Here is a 17,481-nt window from a genome sequence, read left to right on the forward strand (position 1 = left end):
GCTCCATAATTTACAAGAGTAATAGAGAACTTCCGTTCACGTCAGCGTCTTTCTCAGCTTCGCAGCTAGCTCTATGAACTGGTATTTGTAAGGGGAGATTTTGTCATTTTATTTCAGAACTTACCTGGAAATCAGGTCCCAGAGATTGTAGTATTGGGTTTGGGCATCCAAAGATACCTCTTGCTTTGTTGTGGGAAAAATCCTGAAATACTTTGCTATATAAATTAATCTTCAAAGCATCTGTTGGAAAAGGAGAGGGAAAAGGAAGGCCACAGTATTTTCCCCTTTGTTTTAGGAGCTGAGTGAACACAGAGATATTAAGACCAATATTTTACATGCTAACAATGGTATCTAATGTGGAGAGGGACAATGGATACTCAGCCTTCCTGAATTCAAGTCCTAGAGTCATCTGAAAATCTTCATGTTAGTAGTCACAAAGGCAGCCCAGAACAAAGCCAAAAAAAGACTAGAATTGCATGTTTTTGAAGTCCTGCATCAGTTTTTTATCAGCTCTGGGGAACTTTACTTCAGCAAGCACTGATGGGTTGGGGTACTTTTTATTAAGAAAAAGAGCATGGATCTCAAGATTCTCCCTATTACTTTTAAAGAGCTTTGAATTGTAATCTCTTCTCAGACAAGCCTCAATGCGGGGAGGAGGGGAAGGTAATGAGGGACCGCCACAAAAAAAAACCAAACTAATTTACTTCTGTTTCCCAGTAAGGAAATATTATGGAGATCTCTTGGAAGAAGCAGAGGAGAGAGAAAGCAAAATTTCCTTAATAAAAGCTTTTACAGATTTTTGAGGAGAAGGGAAATAAATATTCTAAAGTCAGTAGTTGACAGTCACTTATGCTTTCATATGAAACTTATTTTCCGTAATTGTTTGGGGATTTAGGTTTATATATAGGCTTCTGTGGGAAATGTTTTTTTTAATGGTTCTTTTTTTATTCAGGCATGTGGCAATTCAAATCCTAAAACTAATCCTGACCTTGTAAATTAAATGGGATTAAGAAAACAATGCCCTCAATGGAGTCCTAGGTTCAAGGATTCTTCTGTTGAGAGACTTGTAACTGTGTGAAAGAAAATTTAGGAAACAGCCAACAGTCTTTATTGATAGAAATATTTGTTTTTACTTTATAGGCATTTAGTCATAGTAAGACCGTGACGTATTTACTTGCTATGATACAGTACTGTGTTTCTCTGAAGTTTAACGAACTTGTATATGTCTTTCTACTGTAGATTGGATCTCTGCATCATGGACTTGGTTGTGTAGGTATTTCTCTCATACTCCTTCAAAATATATAGTAACTTTAACTGGCAGCATTTTCTTAAACCAGCAATAATACGTTCTATTACATTTTAACTTTTTAAAAAATTTGGCTTCTTTCAAGCAAAATGTTCCTGTTGTTATAATAATAACTCTCCAAAGTATAAAGATTTTCTTAAAAATATATTTCCCAGAGACAGCTTAATTTATTGCCAAGAGTTTTTTAGACCTTTTTTAGCATGTTTTTTATGCATTTCAAATGCTGTTATCACTGTAGAAATTAGCCAGTAAAGAATAAACAAATAAGTAAAATTACAGTTGCACCTCACCTTTCCACCTGGGCCCTGGTGTGTTTATTCTTTCTGGTCCGTTTCAGTATTGAATGATACTCTAGAGAGATACTGCTAGTTAATTTAACAGTCCTCTTCTGAAAGGTAGATGAACGCAGAAAATATTGCTTCCAAATTTAAGTAATAGGCATATTCAATAATAATCCTAGAACTGTTCTTCTAATGCAGCGTTCCACTTTAATTTCATGATAACATTATTGCTAGTAGTTTTGAACAAAGAAACCACCTCATAGCAGAGGAGTGCATGTAGTGCTCTGAAATCTGATTACCTTACACAAATTTGATCCTAATGATTTTTTTTCTCAATTATAACTGCTAATGTGCATTAGCATCTTCACTCAGGACAATCCAGAGAAGAAACTCTAAACTTTCATCTGTTTTTTCAGTCTTCTATTTCTTGCTTTTTCTATGTAAACCATTAAAATCATGCAAAGCTAGCTTCATATTCCTAAGTGAAGTACCTGTTGTTTCACGGATGCATGTCTAGCAGTACCACTGGACTGTAAAAACAAACTGAAAGATGTGACCTTTATACTATAAAGTGGAAGAAAATCTTACCAGATCATCTATTGCTATGAGTGAAAGTATTGTCTATAGCTAAATTTCAATACCAGAGATTGCAGTAGTTGTTTGCAAGTTCATAGGCTCAGTGACTGCCCTTGGGTTTTGTTATCTCGCTGTAGCAAATCTCAGACTGCCATGTGCTGGGGAAACTAAGTCTGGAGGTAGGAGAGAATGAGAACATGTAACATTTATTCCTGCCACTTTTCACTGAGAATCCATGTAAGCTGTTCAGTTACCAGAATAGCCTGAAAATAGAAACCATTGATTTCTCCAGCATTCTTCACCACACTGGCTCCTTTAAACATGTCAGATTTTTTCTTAAATACCTTCTCCTTTAAAGTTCAGGAAGGGTAATTACGCTAATGCCATAGATAATTTAAATGCTAATAGCATTTTATCTCTTATTAGTATAGTTATCATTGGATTTGGGGGAAAAACTGAAATCTCACCAAAGAACTTAATAACCAATCAGGAACAAGGTCAGATAGTGAATCCTAATCTCCTTTTCCCCTCTTCCCCGCCCCATGTAGAGGAAGAAGCAGCATTAACAGCCTTTGACTGTTTCTCTTTACCTAGTAAATCTCGTAATTCCCATGCAGAATCAGGAATTATAAAGAAATATAATATATAAATGAAATATATGTCTAGTTACCAAAGAATATTCTCTACTTCAAATTTTTAAAGTTTAAAGGATTTCTTTTAATATTGTTGACACGATATCATCATTTGCATTTGAAGGAAATGAAGTCTCACTAGGTTGAAAACAGCAGCTTCGGAAATAGCTTCAGCAGACATTTCAAATAAGAAAATGGAAAATTATTCTTGGTTTTTTTGCCGGCATGAGAAAATAAGCCATATGGAAAAAACATTTACTTTTCCCTGATGTCACCATTTCCTTGGTATTGGGGAATGAACAAATTGAATTAACTCAGTGGCTGACAAAACGTAATCTACAACATCAGTGTATTCATCTCACAAAAGCTAAAGTTGCTTTGCATCCTTTCTTCTAATAAGGATATGTAAAAATGCTCAGGAAAACAAACATCCTTTCCTTTGAGCTCCCACTTGCTTAATCTTAAGTTCTTTCAAGGTTTTATTGTTTCACAAAGTAAAACTCTATCCCCAGTAGAACTTTCATTGGCATCCATATACAGGAATGCAAGCTGTTAGAGAATATTTTATATAAGAATTTTGATGAAGTTTGAATGTCATGCAAGTTTGTGGCATATAAATCTTTATTTTTCTGTTGTTGGTCCTTTGATGAAAAAGTCTAATGGGCTTAGAGGAAAAAATACTTGAAGTATTCAAAAAAAGACTCTGGGTATGAAAGATGCTCTATCTTGGCTACATATTGCTATATTAACCATGAACTTTTGTATTATCCTAGGTCCTCTCTCTACCCCACCGGAGGCTTGTTTGCTACTGTAGGCTGTTTGAAGTTCCAGATCCAAATAAACCTCAGAAGCTTGGATTGCACCAGCGAGAAATATTTTTATTTAATGATCTTCTTGTGGTATGTACTTTCAGGTGGATAGACTTCTAGTGAGGTATTCAGAAATGCCTATCTCCATGAAATTAGTGGCAATTAAGTGCATGAGCATTCCTAAAAATAAGTATCTATTACCTGTTACTCTGTACTCCAACAGTCTTGGGATGATTAAGCTTTAAATTTTCTCTCTCTTCATTATATATAATTTGCTTTTAAACTGAAGCCTTTTATTGATTACTACACTCTATTGTAAGAAAGTACTTTGATGCACTAGCTTTTACTATAAAGGACAAAAATTACCTCCAGTTTATCCATTTCCCTAATGGATAAATGGAGACATTCTTTATTCTGTGAATAATGAATTCAAGTTACTTGTGGAAAAACAAAATTACATACTACTTTGTATTCCCCAGATGTTCTGTGAACCAGACATGTTTATTCAGTGAAATAGGAATAGGATATGTTGAAATAACATTTTACAGTTGACTTTACTTTTTAGTGTGCATTTAACTTGACCCAGTCTTTTGAAAAACAGACATACAAAACTAGTGACAGTTTGGAATTGTTTGGTTGATTTACCTATTTGAAAAATAGGAAAATTTGTTGCACTCTATTTGGAATGTATTTGGCTGTTACCTGAGAACTAAGAACGAAACTAAATATTTCATATTTTGTTACAAAAAAAGCATGCTTCAGATGCACAATTTTATTGTGTGTAATTTTTACATACCTTCAGACCTTAAAACCAGGAAGTAAATTTAAAAAAAAAAATCAATCCTTTTGGTTGTGAGTGTAAGCTCCTATTTGTAAGTGTGAGCTTGAGTACAAAATGATGGAATATTGTCGTCTTCAGGTTGCAAGTTTTCTGTCGTTTTTTATTGCATACTCAGATGTCGGTAGTTTTATCAAACTGTTTTGGGAGTAATATAGACTAAATTTGTCAGCTCTAGTAAAATGCCATCATCAAAAGTTAAAATTAGAAAGAACTAGTAAAAATAAACCTCTTGGTTGTAAAGAGAAAGAGTGGTTGCATTCACACTTCAGGAGAACCCCAAAATTGATGGTAAGCAGTAGTACGTTACTCCTATTATAGCAAAAATTTGTCAGCTCTAGTAAAATGCCATCATCAAAAGTTAAAATTAGAAAGAACTAGTAAAAATAAACCTCTTGGTTGTAAAGAGAAAGAGTGGTTGCATTCACACTTCAGGAGAACCCCAAAATTGATGGTAAGCAGTAGTACGTTACTCCTATTATAGCAAAAAGTAAAGGTTTCCACAGACTCAGAGCTTTTATTAAGATAGGTGCTGTACAAATCATAGGGAAAACAGGGTATCATTGGATGAGGTAGTGTAAGACAGTATTTGGAGGTGCACAGAAGTGAAGCAGGCTTGGAAGGTCACACAGCACATAAGAATAAGGACTAAGAATTAAACTTGTGTGGAGAGGTCCATAGGCACGTCCTGCCTGCAGTCAGCCTGTAAGAAAAAAGCATGAAGGAAAGTGTGGTAGCAGCTAAGTTTTTTAAAAAGGAAAATTTAAACATATTTACATTTTTGCTAGCATGTACAGTACACAATATGATCCAGGGTTTTTTTTCTTTCTGGAATTTCAAGAAGTAGGGTTCTGGAGAGTAGAGAACACAAAGGCTTTGTATCTGGATAAAATATTAAACCTTCTGGTTAAGAGATACCAGTGCTTCAAAGCTAGCTTTGTTTCTTCAGTAGTAGTAGATTAAATACATCAGTTGCACTAAAAAAAAAAAAAGGAAACAATTACAAGTTCATCTTTTCTGGCAGATTATACCTTTCTTTGGCATAAAATGTTTTCTTGTATGCTAATTCTTAAAAACAATAATTTTCCACAAACACATATGGTAAAAGGGATATTTAACTTCGTTTATTTGATAACTTTCAGGTGACCAAGATTTTTCAAAAGAAGAAGAACTCAGTCACATACAGTTTTCGACAGTCCTTTTCCCTCTATGGAATGCAAGTTCTTCTTTTTGAGAACCAGTGTAAGTTTTTCCTCTCTTTTTAGATGGCCGTTTTATTTATAAATAAAATAAAATAAAAACTTGTGTGTTTAAAACAAGATGGTGTTAGCATAAGGAACAGCAAGACTGCTGTTAGATTTTTTTGGTTGTAGTCAGAAGCCAAATCTAGTCAAATGTGTTGTAAAGAACAGAACGTTTGTAAAGAAACAAGTATGTTATATCTGTTGCTGAATCAATGGTACAGTTAGGTGGAACTGAATGTATGATAATAAATAATGACTATTATAATGATACGTGTAATTCAAGCCACTATTTAATTTATTTTCCTGATTTGTATCTTAACTTTGTGCTGAGGTAATATATATTCATTCAAATATAAATACAAAGCAGAGAGTCTGGATTAAAGTTTGTATTTTCTGACACCTTTTGTTTATGTCAATTGTAATCTGCATCAATCCAATATTCATTTTATCTTTAATGCTTGTCAAGCTTAGTCTTAGCAGACAACAACCCAACAAAAAGCAAATAGTTTGCTAACGCTCCTGTAGATTTTGAGCCCAGAGACTGCATCAGTAATAACGTAGCAGAGCATAGTTGTTTATGTGGTACATAGGGAGACAGTCTATTTGACGTGACTTAATGGTTTGTAAACCAAACCTTGACCTTCATGATAAATTGGCTACAGTTCAGTGTGACATTCAGTGTTTTCTTTGCTTTTCTGTTGTGGAAAGCCCTTAGTTTTCGCTTGTCCTTGAGAATGTGCTCCAATGCTCATCTCACTCAAAAGAAGTCACTGTTATTGAGTGAAAGCATCCGGAGATTTCAAAAGGGAAGATTTTGTAGTGCTTATAGCAGCGATGTGTAGCCTGCAGATTATTTATATGCATACATATTCATTCTCTCTCTCTTGTGCACACATTTATGATATAAAATCCATTTTTAGAGAGGAAGGCCAAATAGTTCTATCCTGGATTCTACTGAAAATAGAAGAATATGTAATTCCTCTGATGTCAATTAAATAGATTTTTTAAAAAAATCACATAAGCATGCTAAGTAGAAACACTTTATTCAAGTAAACTTAAAAATATCTGTAGTGGAACTAGGAGTAAAAGGTTGGATTACTCCCAGTGAACTGGAGGCATTTTAACTGAGACACTTAAGTAGGCATAGTTGGGCTCCTAAGGTGAATTCACTACGGTGAATCAGTGAGCTGATTGTACTTCTAGTATTGGTGCCTGTCAGGTGGAATGCAGTATTTTCCAATTGGGAAAGAGAATTATTCTTCCCCTCTGGTTTGTGAAATTCATATTCTTGGTTTCCCCTATCCCCAGCAAGCTCTGGGGTATTTTGGCCAGAGCCATCATGCCTTGCAGTAAATCTGTGTGTCACAGCTGTCAGAATCAGCTGGTTTCAAGTGAATAAAATTTAGTGTCACTAAAGCAGAAGCAAAAAAAATATTGATATGGCTACTGGTGTGGTTGAACAAAATGGTTGGCGTTGATGATAGAAGAATTGACTTCTAATGATAGAAGTCAATTACGCTGAGGGATGGATGAGCTCCAAAAGGGAAAATAATGTCATGTCTCTTTAGTAAATAAATAGGCCATAAGGGAAGTATATTTTACATTTTCAGTCAAAATCACTGAAAATGTGAAAGGCAAGCAGATCACTTTAGAGAGAGTATATCTGAAACCAATAAACACTTACGTCAGTGTTTCCTGATGCTTAATCAATACGGTGTAGAGAAGTATCTCTGGTAATAAAATATTTTTGTTTGTTTAGTATGTGGAGTTTTGTTGTTCTTTGTTCATATGTGAAGGTAGCCCATGTGACTTTGGGCTTAACAAGTTTCCTTGTTTGGTTTCATAACTTTTTTTTCCCCAAGTGGTGCACTTTCTAGAGCTGTTTGCTGCATATCCAGTTTCAGTGTTCCAAGCAGTATGTGCTGTTACACCATGCTCTCCGCCTGTTAGCTTGCCTAGCACCAGACTCCTCTGCACTTTTGGCCATTTGGCTGTATTCTGAACGACAGCAGCTGCAGACAACTTGAGGCGGCTGTCTTATTTGACTGAAGGTAGATGCAATTGTCACGTGGTCAGGAGAAGCAGATCGGCTATACATTGCTTCTGTGCAAGGTGTTGATATCAGACCCCAGCAGAAGCCCCAAATTCTTGCTCCCTCCTTCCTCTCTGTACCCTTTGAAGCTTGCGGTAGTTGGCACTTTTTCACCTGAGAATGGTAAATGGGTTTGCTTCACTTTTAGTTGCAAATCTGGTTTGGAATTTTAAGGTATCCTTTGAAAAAAGCATAGCATTTGCACTTGTTTCTCAAAATTTAAGTCTCTGTATTGTTAAAACCTGATGACTTTGAGGAAAAGACTACCTTACATCATCTGCTGGTTCTTGAGGGAATGAATTTTTAGTACATGGGAGCACTTGAACTTCAGGTTGAATACTTAAGTAAATATTTAAGAGCTTTTGCAAACCAATAAGGTCAGGCAGTTGAGTAAAAGAAAACATTGTGAATTAGAACGCACATTTTGAGTTTTTCTGACACCCTGTTTCTACAGGTCTATGCTTCAAACAAAGGCTGATTCTGTTTTCTACAGCAGCACGTATCTTCATTATAAGCTATCTTTCTGTAAATGAACCTTTTATCTCAACCAGGAGATATTTTTGACCAGCTGTTAAAATTTGCATTCTCAGATGTGCAGCTAGAAAAGAAGCAAAGACAGTTTGCTGAAAAATCTGCCTTTTATTGTGACGATGTCCATAATATGGGCCAAAAGAGGAAAAAAAACCAACCCACCCCTTTTACTTCCTCAGTATGTAATTTCACAGATAATTTAAACTTTTTTTATAGAGAAAAAAAATGAAAGTAGGATGTCCAGGGAACACAACTTAATAGGAAATACTAAAAGCTGTACATGCTAGCATTTGTCTTCCTGCAAACATTAAGTTAAAAGTGTAAGACAGTTTCTAGTACTTGAGATGTGTTCAAGTAGTCTTTACTCAACAAAACTTTGGTCACAATTGAATACGGTAGGTAATGGGATCTGCTCCATAAAAATTATCCCCTTAATTTTTTGGGGTTTTTTCTGGGATTTTTCTTTTATATTGGAGGTTGTACCTTAAGGGTGACAGCTGCATAAAGACTATCTTTCAATATTTTATTTGGTATCTTGACAGTTAAGCAGTTCCAATGTAGCTTAGGGATTTTCATTCTAATTCTGTGCCTTTAGACTTTTATTTCTCGGACTTCGTTCCCTATATGGTAATACTAGTAAAAAGCCTTCAGTTGTGGCAGGGGGTTTTTTTTGTTTGTTTTGGTTTTTTTTGTTTTGGTTTTTAATTAAAAAGAAAAGTAATTGGAATAATCAGAGCTTAGTTTTTCATGACTCTTTCTTCTAGATTATCCCAACGGTATTCGGCTCACGTCAGCTGTTCCAGGAGCAGATATCAAAGTACTAATAAATTTCAATGCACCAAATCCTCAGGACAGGAAGAAGTTTACAGATGATTTGAGGGAGTCAATTGCAGAGGTTCAAGAAATGGAAAAGCACAGAATAGAGTGTAAGTACAAAGGTACATATAATAGAGCATTTTCAAGCTAATCAAAATAAGAAAATCTTGAATGTGTGTATAACCCATTAGAACTGTTTAAAAGTTCAAAATAATGTAGGGTTTTTCCATGGCTCTGATTCTACAAAGAGGAAAAACCCAATGGTATCTTAAGCCCCAGCTGAGTTCATTGACTGTTATTTACTGCAGTGTAGCTGCAGTGGAAATTTAGCCTGGACAAACTGCAAATAGCAATGGACAGAGGAGAGATGGATTTGTAATTTGTAGTATAAATTACAGTAAGAATTTTAGGGATAATTTACATCACTCTGAAATTCTCAGTGATGGCCCTTCAAATAAGTTTCACTGAATTTTTCTTCATTTCCATGTTGATATTCCTGTATTCTCTCAATTAGGTAGCCATAGTACAAACTGAAATATTTTGCTGGAAGTTACACGAGTGTCTAAACACAGAATTTTATCTTCTGTTTTTCCAAAAGAGGAATAGCCTTTCATCCTGTATGTTGTAATATAAAGCTGGTAGTACAGGGCTGAAGTTCCTCTCTGGCATTTAACAGTGCCAAAATCAACTCTTATCCATTATTCACAGTAATAGGTGATCATATACAGAAATTGCGATGTTGCCATGTCCTCCATTATAGTCAATAAACATGAATTGCAAAATTATTCTCTTTGTTTCAGCTGAGCTAGAAAAACAGAAGGGTGTGGTGCGTCCAAGCATGTCTCAATGCTCCAGTCTGAAAAAAGATTCTGGCAATGGGACGCTGAACAGAGCTTGCCTGGATGACAGCTATGCTACTGGGGAGGGGCTGAAAAGAAGTGCACTGAGCAGCTCCCTTAGAGACCTGTCTGAAGCAGGTAAGCACTGCCTTTATTTCCTTGCTCTGACTAGTGCATGCAAAGATGCGTGAATGATGCATATAAAGCCCAGCTCACAGTGGGCTTTCATAACTAGTAATACTGAAACTTCAAACATTTTAAATAGCGCCTCTTTCATAGTTCGTGTTTAATTTCTGTTTGTTTTTTACCCTTGTTCTATTAAGCAACCACTATTTGAAAGCATTTAAACCGTTGTAGATTGCTATATATACTTTTAAAGGAGAGTGAAGACAGAGGAAAAATTGTAAGTGTTTTATAAAAAAATGGTTGACTTGTGCTAGGAGTAACCCACTTAGTTTTCCTTTCTTTTTTTCTTCCCCTTTGCTTCTTCCCCTTCATACAATAGGCTTAGAAAGAAAAGAAAAGAAACTGGTCTCTGTGTAATGACCGCTTTCTGTGCGTTTTGTGCTCAAGTGTACCTGTGTTACCACATTGATGAATGAAATTGAGTGAAGCCCTACTAAATTCTGCCTAGAGCTATGTAATTCAGCTACAGTGTGTCCCTGATGCTCTTTTATTGTTTCATAACTCAAGGTATAGTTCCCAGTTCTTGCAGAAGAGGTTGTTGTGAAATTCTATTGCCTATATAATAAAGGAAGCCATAGTGGACAAGAACACTGATATCCCACAAAACCACTGATGTGTCTTAAGATTTATTAACTGATTAATATAGCTAAAGACTGGAAAGGAGTGGTGGTGTGATTTTTTGGCCAAAGAAAAGCCAGGGGAAGTTTGGTATGTTTTTATTTTATGGTTTGCCTCAGTAATACACAACTGGCATACCCATGTAATACTGGCTACCATGGGTAGTAACCTTGTCTTTCAGTGTTAAACGTGATTCCTATCATTTACAAGAAGTCATATCCGAACACCATGCCCACTATTCAGAAAGTACTTCTGGGGATAGTAGCAACTATATATATATATATTTATTTTTTTTCCCGCTCATAGTCTGTGTTACTCGGATTTGTTCTTTTAATTGCAGTGATGATTAACAGTATAGTCATAATTTCAATATTATGTATAACTTTGGTAGTAGACACTAATCTTTTTCCTTTTTTTAACCAAAGAAGAGATTTTAGCTATGCTGCAATAAATAAAATTGTTGCAAACTGAAATTATAGCCTGTGTTTTGTGGGTATATGTATGTGCATACAAATATGTAGAGAGTGAGCTCTTTCAATTATTTTATTCTCTGTTTAGGCTTTCATACTCGTATGTCCATTTGCTTCGTTAAAAAGACCTAGGACCTTGATCCAAAATCAGGCTGAAGTTGAATATTGGTGCCTGATTGGCTTCAATGGATTTTGGATCAAGCCACTAGTCTTCACCACTATTATCTCTCAGATTTGAGGATACTTCCATCATCCTTTTTTGTTGTTTTGTTTGTATTTCATTAGAATGAGAACTGCCATATTGAACTGCCAATATGTGAGTTCAGTGGGTATCTGCACCCATAAATGTGATTTCTGATTAATTTTTTTCATCCCGTAGGAATTTTTCATCCCTGTCTTTCAAACATTGCCATGTATTTCAATTCATGTTATGGGTTTTATGCAATAAACAAGTATTTGTAATCATGAAAACATTTCACGTTTCAACAGGGCATGCCTACAATTGGCATGCTTATTACTGAAAATAACTTTTTTCCATAATAAAAAGTAGAAATCACTCACAGACTGCAGGGTTTATCAATGAGTTTGTTAAACCCAACTAAACTTAATTTTAACTTTAACGAGTTGAGAATTATGGAGAGTTTCTGTTTGGTCTTGTGCAGTGCAACTGACTTGAGAAATTACGTACCTGTTGTTTGCTTTGTTATTTGGTGTAATTTTAATGAGATTATACATGTCTTTTCTGCCTTTTCTCAGTGAATAGCTTGCGTGTGAGGCTGATTTTGTTTTAATATGGGACAGATGATCCACAGAAAAACAAAGAAATCTCTTTCAGTTAGCAAGATACTGCGTCCCAGTGATTATACCATACTAAATTGCTTCTGTAAAAGAGTACTGAGTTAGGTTGCCTCAGTTCTTCTTTTTGTGGATGAAATACAGGATCAAAAAGGAGGAACAAGAGTAGTGGGACTGTGTGTGGATGTGTGTCTTTCTGTAGGAAAAGGCATGATGAAACTGGATTTTTAGAGAGTTCCTTTCTACATTTAAACAGAAATAAATCTAATAAACATGAGAAAATTGCCTGGTTGCATATTTATGCAGTAAGGCAGATAATTGTCCAATGAACATTCCAAAAACAAATTGAAAACTTTTAAATATTTATTCAATGAAGGGGAAATCTGATTGAACAGCATTTTGGTTGCACAGGTATATGACAAAACTATTTAAGAAAACAGTCCATTACTCTCTACCAGGTATCACAGTAGTAAGTGGTGGCTGTGGGAAGTGACTTTAAATTTCTCTGTTGGAAAAGAGTGACGATTCATAAGCTTCTTAGATCTAGTCAGCATTGATACCCTGAATGATTCTGACTCCTAAGCTGTAAACCGTAACGAAAGGCAAGATTTCTCTGTCAGGAAACAATGTCAGGAATCATTTCCTGATGGTTGTTCTTCCATGCATTTGCCATGATAGCGTAAATCGTAATTGCAAAAAGGATGCGAATGAGGGTCTCTTGATTTTAAAGGTAGTACTGTTCATTGTGGATTGATAGTTCTTTCCATGGAATAAAAAGCAGAATGTGGCAACCAACTGTTCCAAGATGTGAATACGCCAAAAGTATTTAGTGCTTTATTTTTCTCAAAAGAAAAATACATCATTTTTATTACACATTCTTGAGCTATAGTCAACAAAGAACTGAATTTATTTGTCCCAGACTCTGAAATTCTTAATTTACATAAAAATATTAGAACACAGACAAATTTTAATGCAGTTAAAGCTCAGTTTTATGGGTTCTGATAGAATTTTGGACATTTTACCACTTACTCCATATATAATTACATGTAAGTAGGTTTACAGAAAGATGTGAAAGGTGTGAAGTCCCATCATGGCCATTAGTACGTGGCAAGAATGATTTGGTCGCTGAAGGAGAGCATGGAGGATTAGACAGGTTGTGTTGCTGATTCTGTCTCACAGGTTTCTTGACTGATTTTAGGTGAGTCTGAATTCCAGTGACTTTGAGTTGCTGGAGGACCCAGTGCTTTCACATTGAGTTTACAGTGGTGAGCACCTGTGGAAATCAAGCTTTATTCCCCCCATCCCTAACCTGTAAGGTGGAAATAATATTTACACACTGCACTGGTTTAAAAATTGTAATTTTATGGTTTGTCCCAGTAATACACAACTGGCATACCCATGTAATATTGGAATCTGCACAGAAGTGCAGGATGGTATAATGGTTACTATTAATATAAGTTGTGCTTGTCTCATAATCTCCTGAGCTATCTCAAAACAATCACAGACCAGTAGAGACTACTTAAAAAAAAATAAAACAACCCAAAAAAACCCAAAAACCACAAACCCAAAACAAAAACATAAAGTAGTTCCCAAATTAAAATAATTCTATTTGTATATTGCATATAATCTCAGTCGTCAACCTTTAAATTTTTAAATGTTTCTTTCTACCTTCCAAAACAAGCTGCTGCTTCTTCTTTTTTTTTTTTTTTTTTTTAACATTTTTGTCATGTATTTTTGAAAATTTCCTATATCCCAAAATGTAATGAACAAGACTGTGGAACTTCTCAGCATTGTAATCCCCTTAAAAAACCTCTGACTTCATGCTATTACAGAATCCTTTAATCTGTTGAATCAGTCTGTGATGGGATGGAACAGTCCCTTGGCTCCTCCCTCATCTGATGCAGGCAGGGTTACTAGGTTATTTTCTCCTTCCTCTCCTGTGGATTTTGCTGCACTATATAGGACAGAGGATACAAGCTGGTTTTTTTTCTCCCTTATTAGAAGAGCTTTCCAAGTAGGGAGAGATTTTTCCTGTCTCTTCCCTTGTCACTGTTACTATATTTCCTATTCTTCAATGAAATAGCAACAGTAATGGGCATGATAGAATTTACTGGGTTTTTTAAAATAAAACAGATTTGTATGAATCAAGTCTTTTGTGATATACGTGTGTTAATACCAAACCATTTTACAAGTATGTTGTACAGACGCCCCACACTGTATATAAACACCTTTGTATCAACAACTTTTCTGTCTTATGGAAGAGACACTTTGCTTTTCCAGTGAAGGAGGAGTTCAGCAAGGCGAGGTGTGGTTATGCTGTTTTCTCTTCTCCTGGGGCTTAATCAGTATTTTGAGAATTTTGGAGATGCGAAGAAACTATTTTCACAGTCGGTGTGTGATCTTAAGACTCTACCTGTTTCACCCAGAAAACAAGATGAAAATATGATGGTTACAAAGAGTCTTTTCACCCTGGAAAGTGGTCTCTCTAAATTAATGATTAGAGCATATTTTTTAGATAATTTTGAGCAAGTCAGCTTGGGTAGTACCTGTAAGCTCAGTAGCTAGATGGTTACAGATTCTGCTGCTGCTGGGAATATCAATTTCACAGCCTTTGGAGGCTAGTATAATGACTCATTGTTATAAGAGCTGCTACATTCGTTTGCTTTACGAAAACCTTAATTTAGCACTTTTTTCCAAACTTTTTTTCCCAAGACATACAAAGCCAGATCATAATACATTGTTAGGTATCAATGTATCTCACTAGCATAGAACAGAGTTTCAAGAAATACAGGGTAGCAGTGAGAAATATTTACATTTACTGTAATGATCTGCATATCTGTGAGATCAATTTCTGAAGGTAGAATGGATTTTTATTAATGAAACTCTGAATTTTCTTTTGGAATGTTTAAGTTCGAGAAAATATTTTAATCACTTAATATTACTACTATAAATTTGAAATATTCTTAGTCCCATATAATGCATGTACATATATGGGACATATTATACTTATGTAAGTTAAAGATATTTCTTACAAAGAGTACTCATATCTAACGTCAATGAATTGTTGGAATGAATCAGAAAAGATTAACTGAAATTTAATTTTATAAAAATAAAATAAAAATCACTCTAAGTAACATCCTTAAAAATTTCAAGTAGATCAGTAGTATATTAAGCAAAACTGGTCTTCAGATTTGATAAATACCACCTTGCTTTATACCACAGCTGTTGATTATTATGCAAGTACAGAGTTATGCTTACATACAGTTCTAGTCGAGAGTCACCATTTTCTTGAAATGCATTTGAACGCTGCAGCTCTAGGGAAACATTTTTGAGATGGGATGCCATCTCAAAGACCAGAGAACAGTCTTGTATAAACACATTTGCAGGGGGAATACTCTAGAGGATTTACTTAATAGTTTTCGTATCACACTGCAGGTCAATACAGAATTGGGTTCAATTTGTTTTTCAGAAAATAAACAAAGCGCTTTTTATAGTGATAGTGCCTATCTGAGGAAAATTACAGGCATCTTAAGTAGGATTTTTCTATTTGTTCTTGGCTTTGCTAGTACTACTTTGCCCTGAAGTTTTTCTAAGCAAAAATCCCATCTGTCTCTTTCTGTCCGTGTATACTGTGTATATACCGTGTTCATGGTTATTTTATTAGAGACTTTGAATCCTGCCATATGCAAAAGGCATTAGATTTTCCTGTTTTCCTTCATTTTTGGCCATGTTTAATGACTTGTGGCAGCTGTCAGTCTTATTTGCAATATTGACTGCTAAATTAAGAGATGGCTCTCTTCCTCAGTGTTTTTGTATCAGCAAGCAAGAGTGATTTGCGTGTTAATCAGTACTAATCCCGTTAGCAGAGCAGAACAATATGAAAGCCTGACTAGAATTAAAAATAAGAGATTATCAAAACCAGTTTTTCTTGGGGGGTTCATAAGATAGTACAGTTATGGTTTTGATGAGGCTAAAACTGCAGCAAGAGATGAAGCGCCAAGCTTTTGACAAACAGCCTGTCTAGGGTAATTGTTCAAAATTCCAACAGATTTAACAAGTCAAACAAAACACCTTGACCACAAACGCCTTCCCCTCATTTTAATGTCAATGTAGAGGGATTTGTACTGGGGAGTAACTCCCGGGGACAATAAGAGAGGGGGAAATGTTACAGTAGTCTAAAGAGAACTGTAGCTCTTAAGAGAAACTTGTGTTGCAGGGCAGCATCCTGTGACCAGCCAGGTCAAAGTTATGCTTATGGATCCCATCCGTGGTATTTTTAGATCATACTCATCTTATAAGACTTACGGGTAGTCTAAATTGGTCTATGAAAGGGTACGTCAAGAAGTAAGGGTGAACCTCCCAGGAATCACTGTTGTGTCCCACTTACAAAGCAGTCCCAAAGTTCTTCTCTTCAGCTCTGATACCATGTGGCTTTTGGGCTTCTAAAGATGAGGGTATGTGGCTCATAGGTTCAGTGGTGCTGAAATCTTCACATTCCTCCCCAAAACCACCTGTTAGAGTAGAAGATTCTGAAGGCAGCAATGTACCAATGAAGGGTGGAGATAGTCTTTGATGTTTGGCCTCGCCAAGAAAGCAAGGAGAAAGCATTGAGAAAACTTAGGTTTCTAAAAACATGCAGAGTTTAGAGAAGCTTTGAGAACCTGACCGCTCTTCAAAGGTTAGCTTTGTTTATACAACCTGACAGTAAAGTACTTTGAAACTTTGCAAAGCAATGCTCAACAAGCTATCTTTTAAAAAATATCTATATCTATTTATCTGCAGCCATATGCTATTTTCTCTCCTGTGAAATGAGAGAGAAAATCTGGGATCCTGTGTCCTGTATATAGCCACTGAGGTATTCTGGCTCTTTAGGCAAACAGTCTGGTGTTTCATGTGTAGTCTTAGGCAAATGTCTTTGGCAATTTGAGAATGTTGGAGAACAAATCCATCATACTTAAAGATAAAGCACTGCACAGCTAAACAAACAAAATCTAGCCATAATGTCAAGACAGATTGCAGATTTATTGATCAAAAATTAAGTTTAGTTTTTTTTAAACCTCATGAAAGAAGATTATATGAAATCCACTGAGGTTCAGAACTGAAAATGAAATTATGAAACCAATGCCCCTTACCATCCCCCACACTGAAGTTCAGAATATACCAATATTAAATTTTGTATTTGGATTAATACCACCCCACAAGTATATATCAATGCTATACTAATCTTCAAAGAAAGAAACCTCAAGACAATTAGATTCCAGGAAAGCAAACAATTTAAAATTGTTGCTGGTCAACATCATAACCATACTATTAAATATAGATGCTAGAATTACGTATTTTAAGAGCTGTACAAATTAAAAAAAAAAAAATCACACCCCGCTAGTGATAGTTGATTCACAACAACAATGCCTCTTAAAAACTAGTCAGGTACAGAAACTTAATATAACT

The 17,481-nt window shown here is 35.4% G+C and overlaps 1 protein-coding gene across 3 annotated transcripts in view; it reads left to right on the top strand.

Annotated features, from left to right (window-relative positions):
- Positions 1-17,481, top strand: part of IQSEC1 (IQ motif and Sec7 domain ArfGEF 1) — a 71,399-nt gene that overhangs the window by 47,609 nt on the left and 6,309 nt on the right. For all 3 annotated transcript variants that reach the window (XM_072875736.1, XM_072875737.1, XM_072875735.1), the window contains 5 exons: positions 1,240-1,269; positions 3,569-3,694; positions 5,585-5,684; positions 9,074-9,235; positions 9,926-10,102. In XM_072875736.1, coding sequence (XP_072731837.1) covers positions 1,240-1,269; positions 3,569-3,694; positions 5,585-5,684; positions 9,074-9,235; positions 9,926-10,102 — 595 coding nt within the window. The remainder of the gene's footprint in view (positions 1-1,239; positions 1,270-3,568; positions 3,695-5,584; positions 5,685-9,073; positions 9,236-9,925; positions 10,103-17,481) is intronic.

This window comes from Ciconia boyciana, chromosome 11, assembly GCF_034638445.1.
Source record: "Ciconia boyciana chromosome 11, ASM3463844v1, whole genome shotgun sequence".
Taxonomy (NCBI): domain Eukaryota; kingdom Metazoa; phylum Chordata; class Aves; order Ciconiiformes; family Ciconiidae; genus Ciconia; species Ciconia boyciana.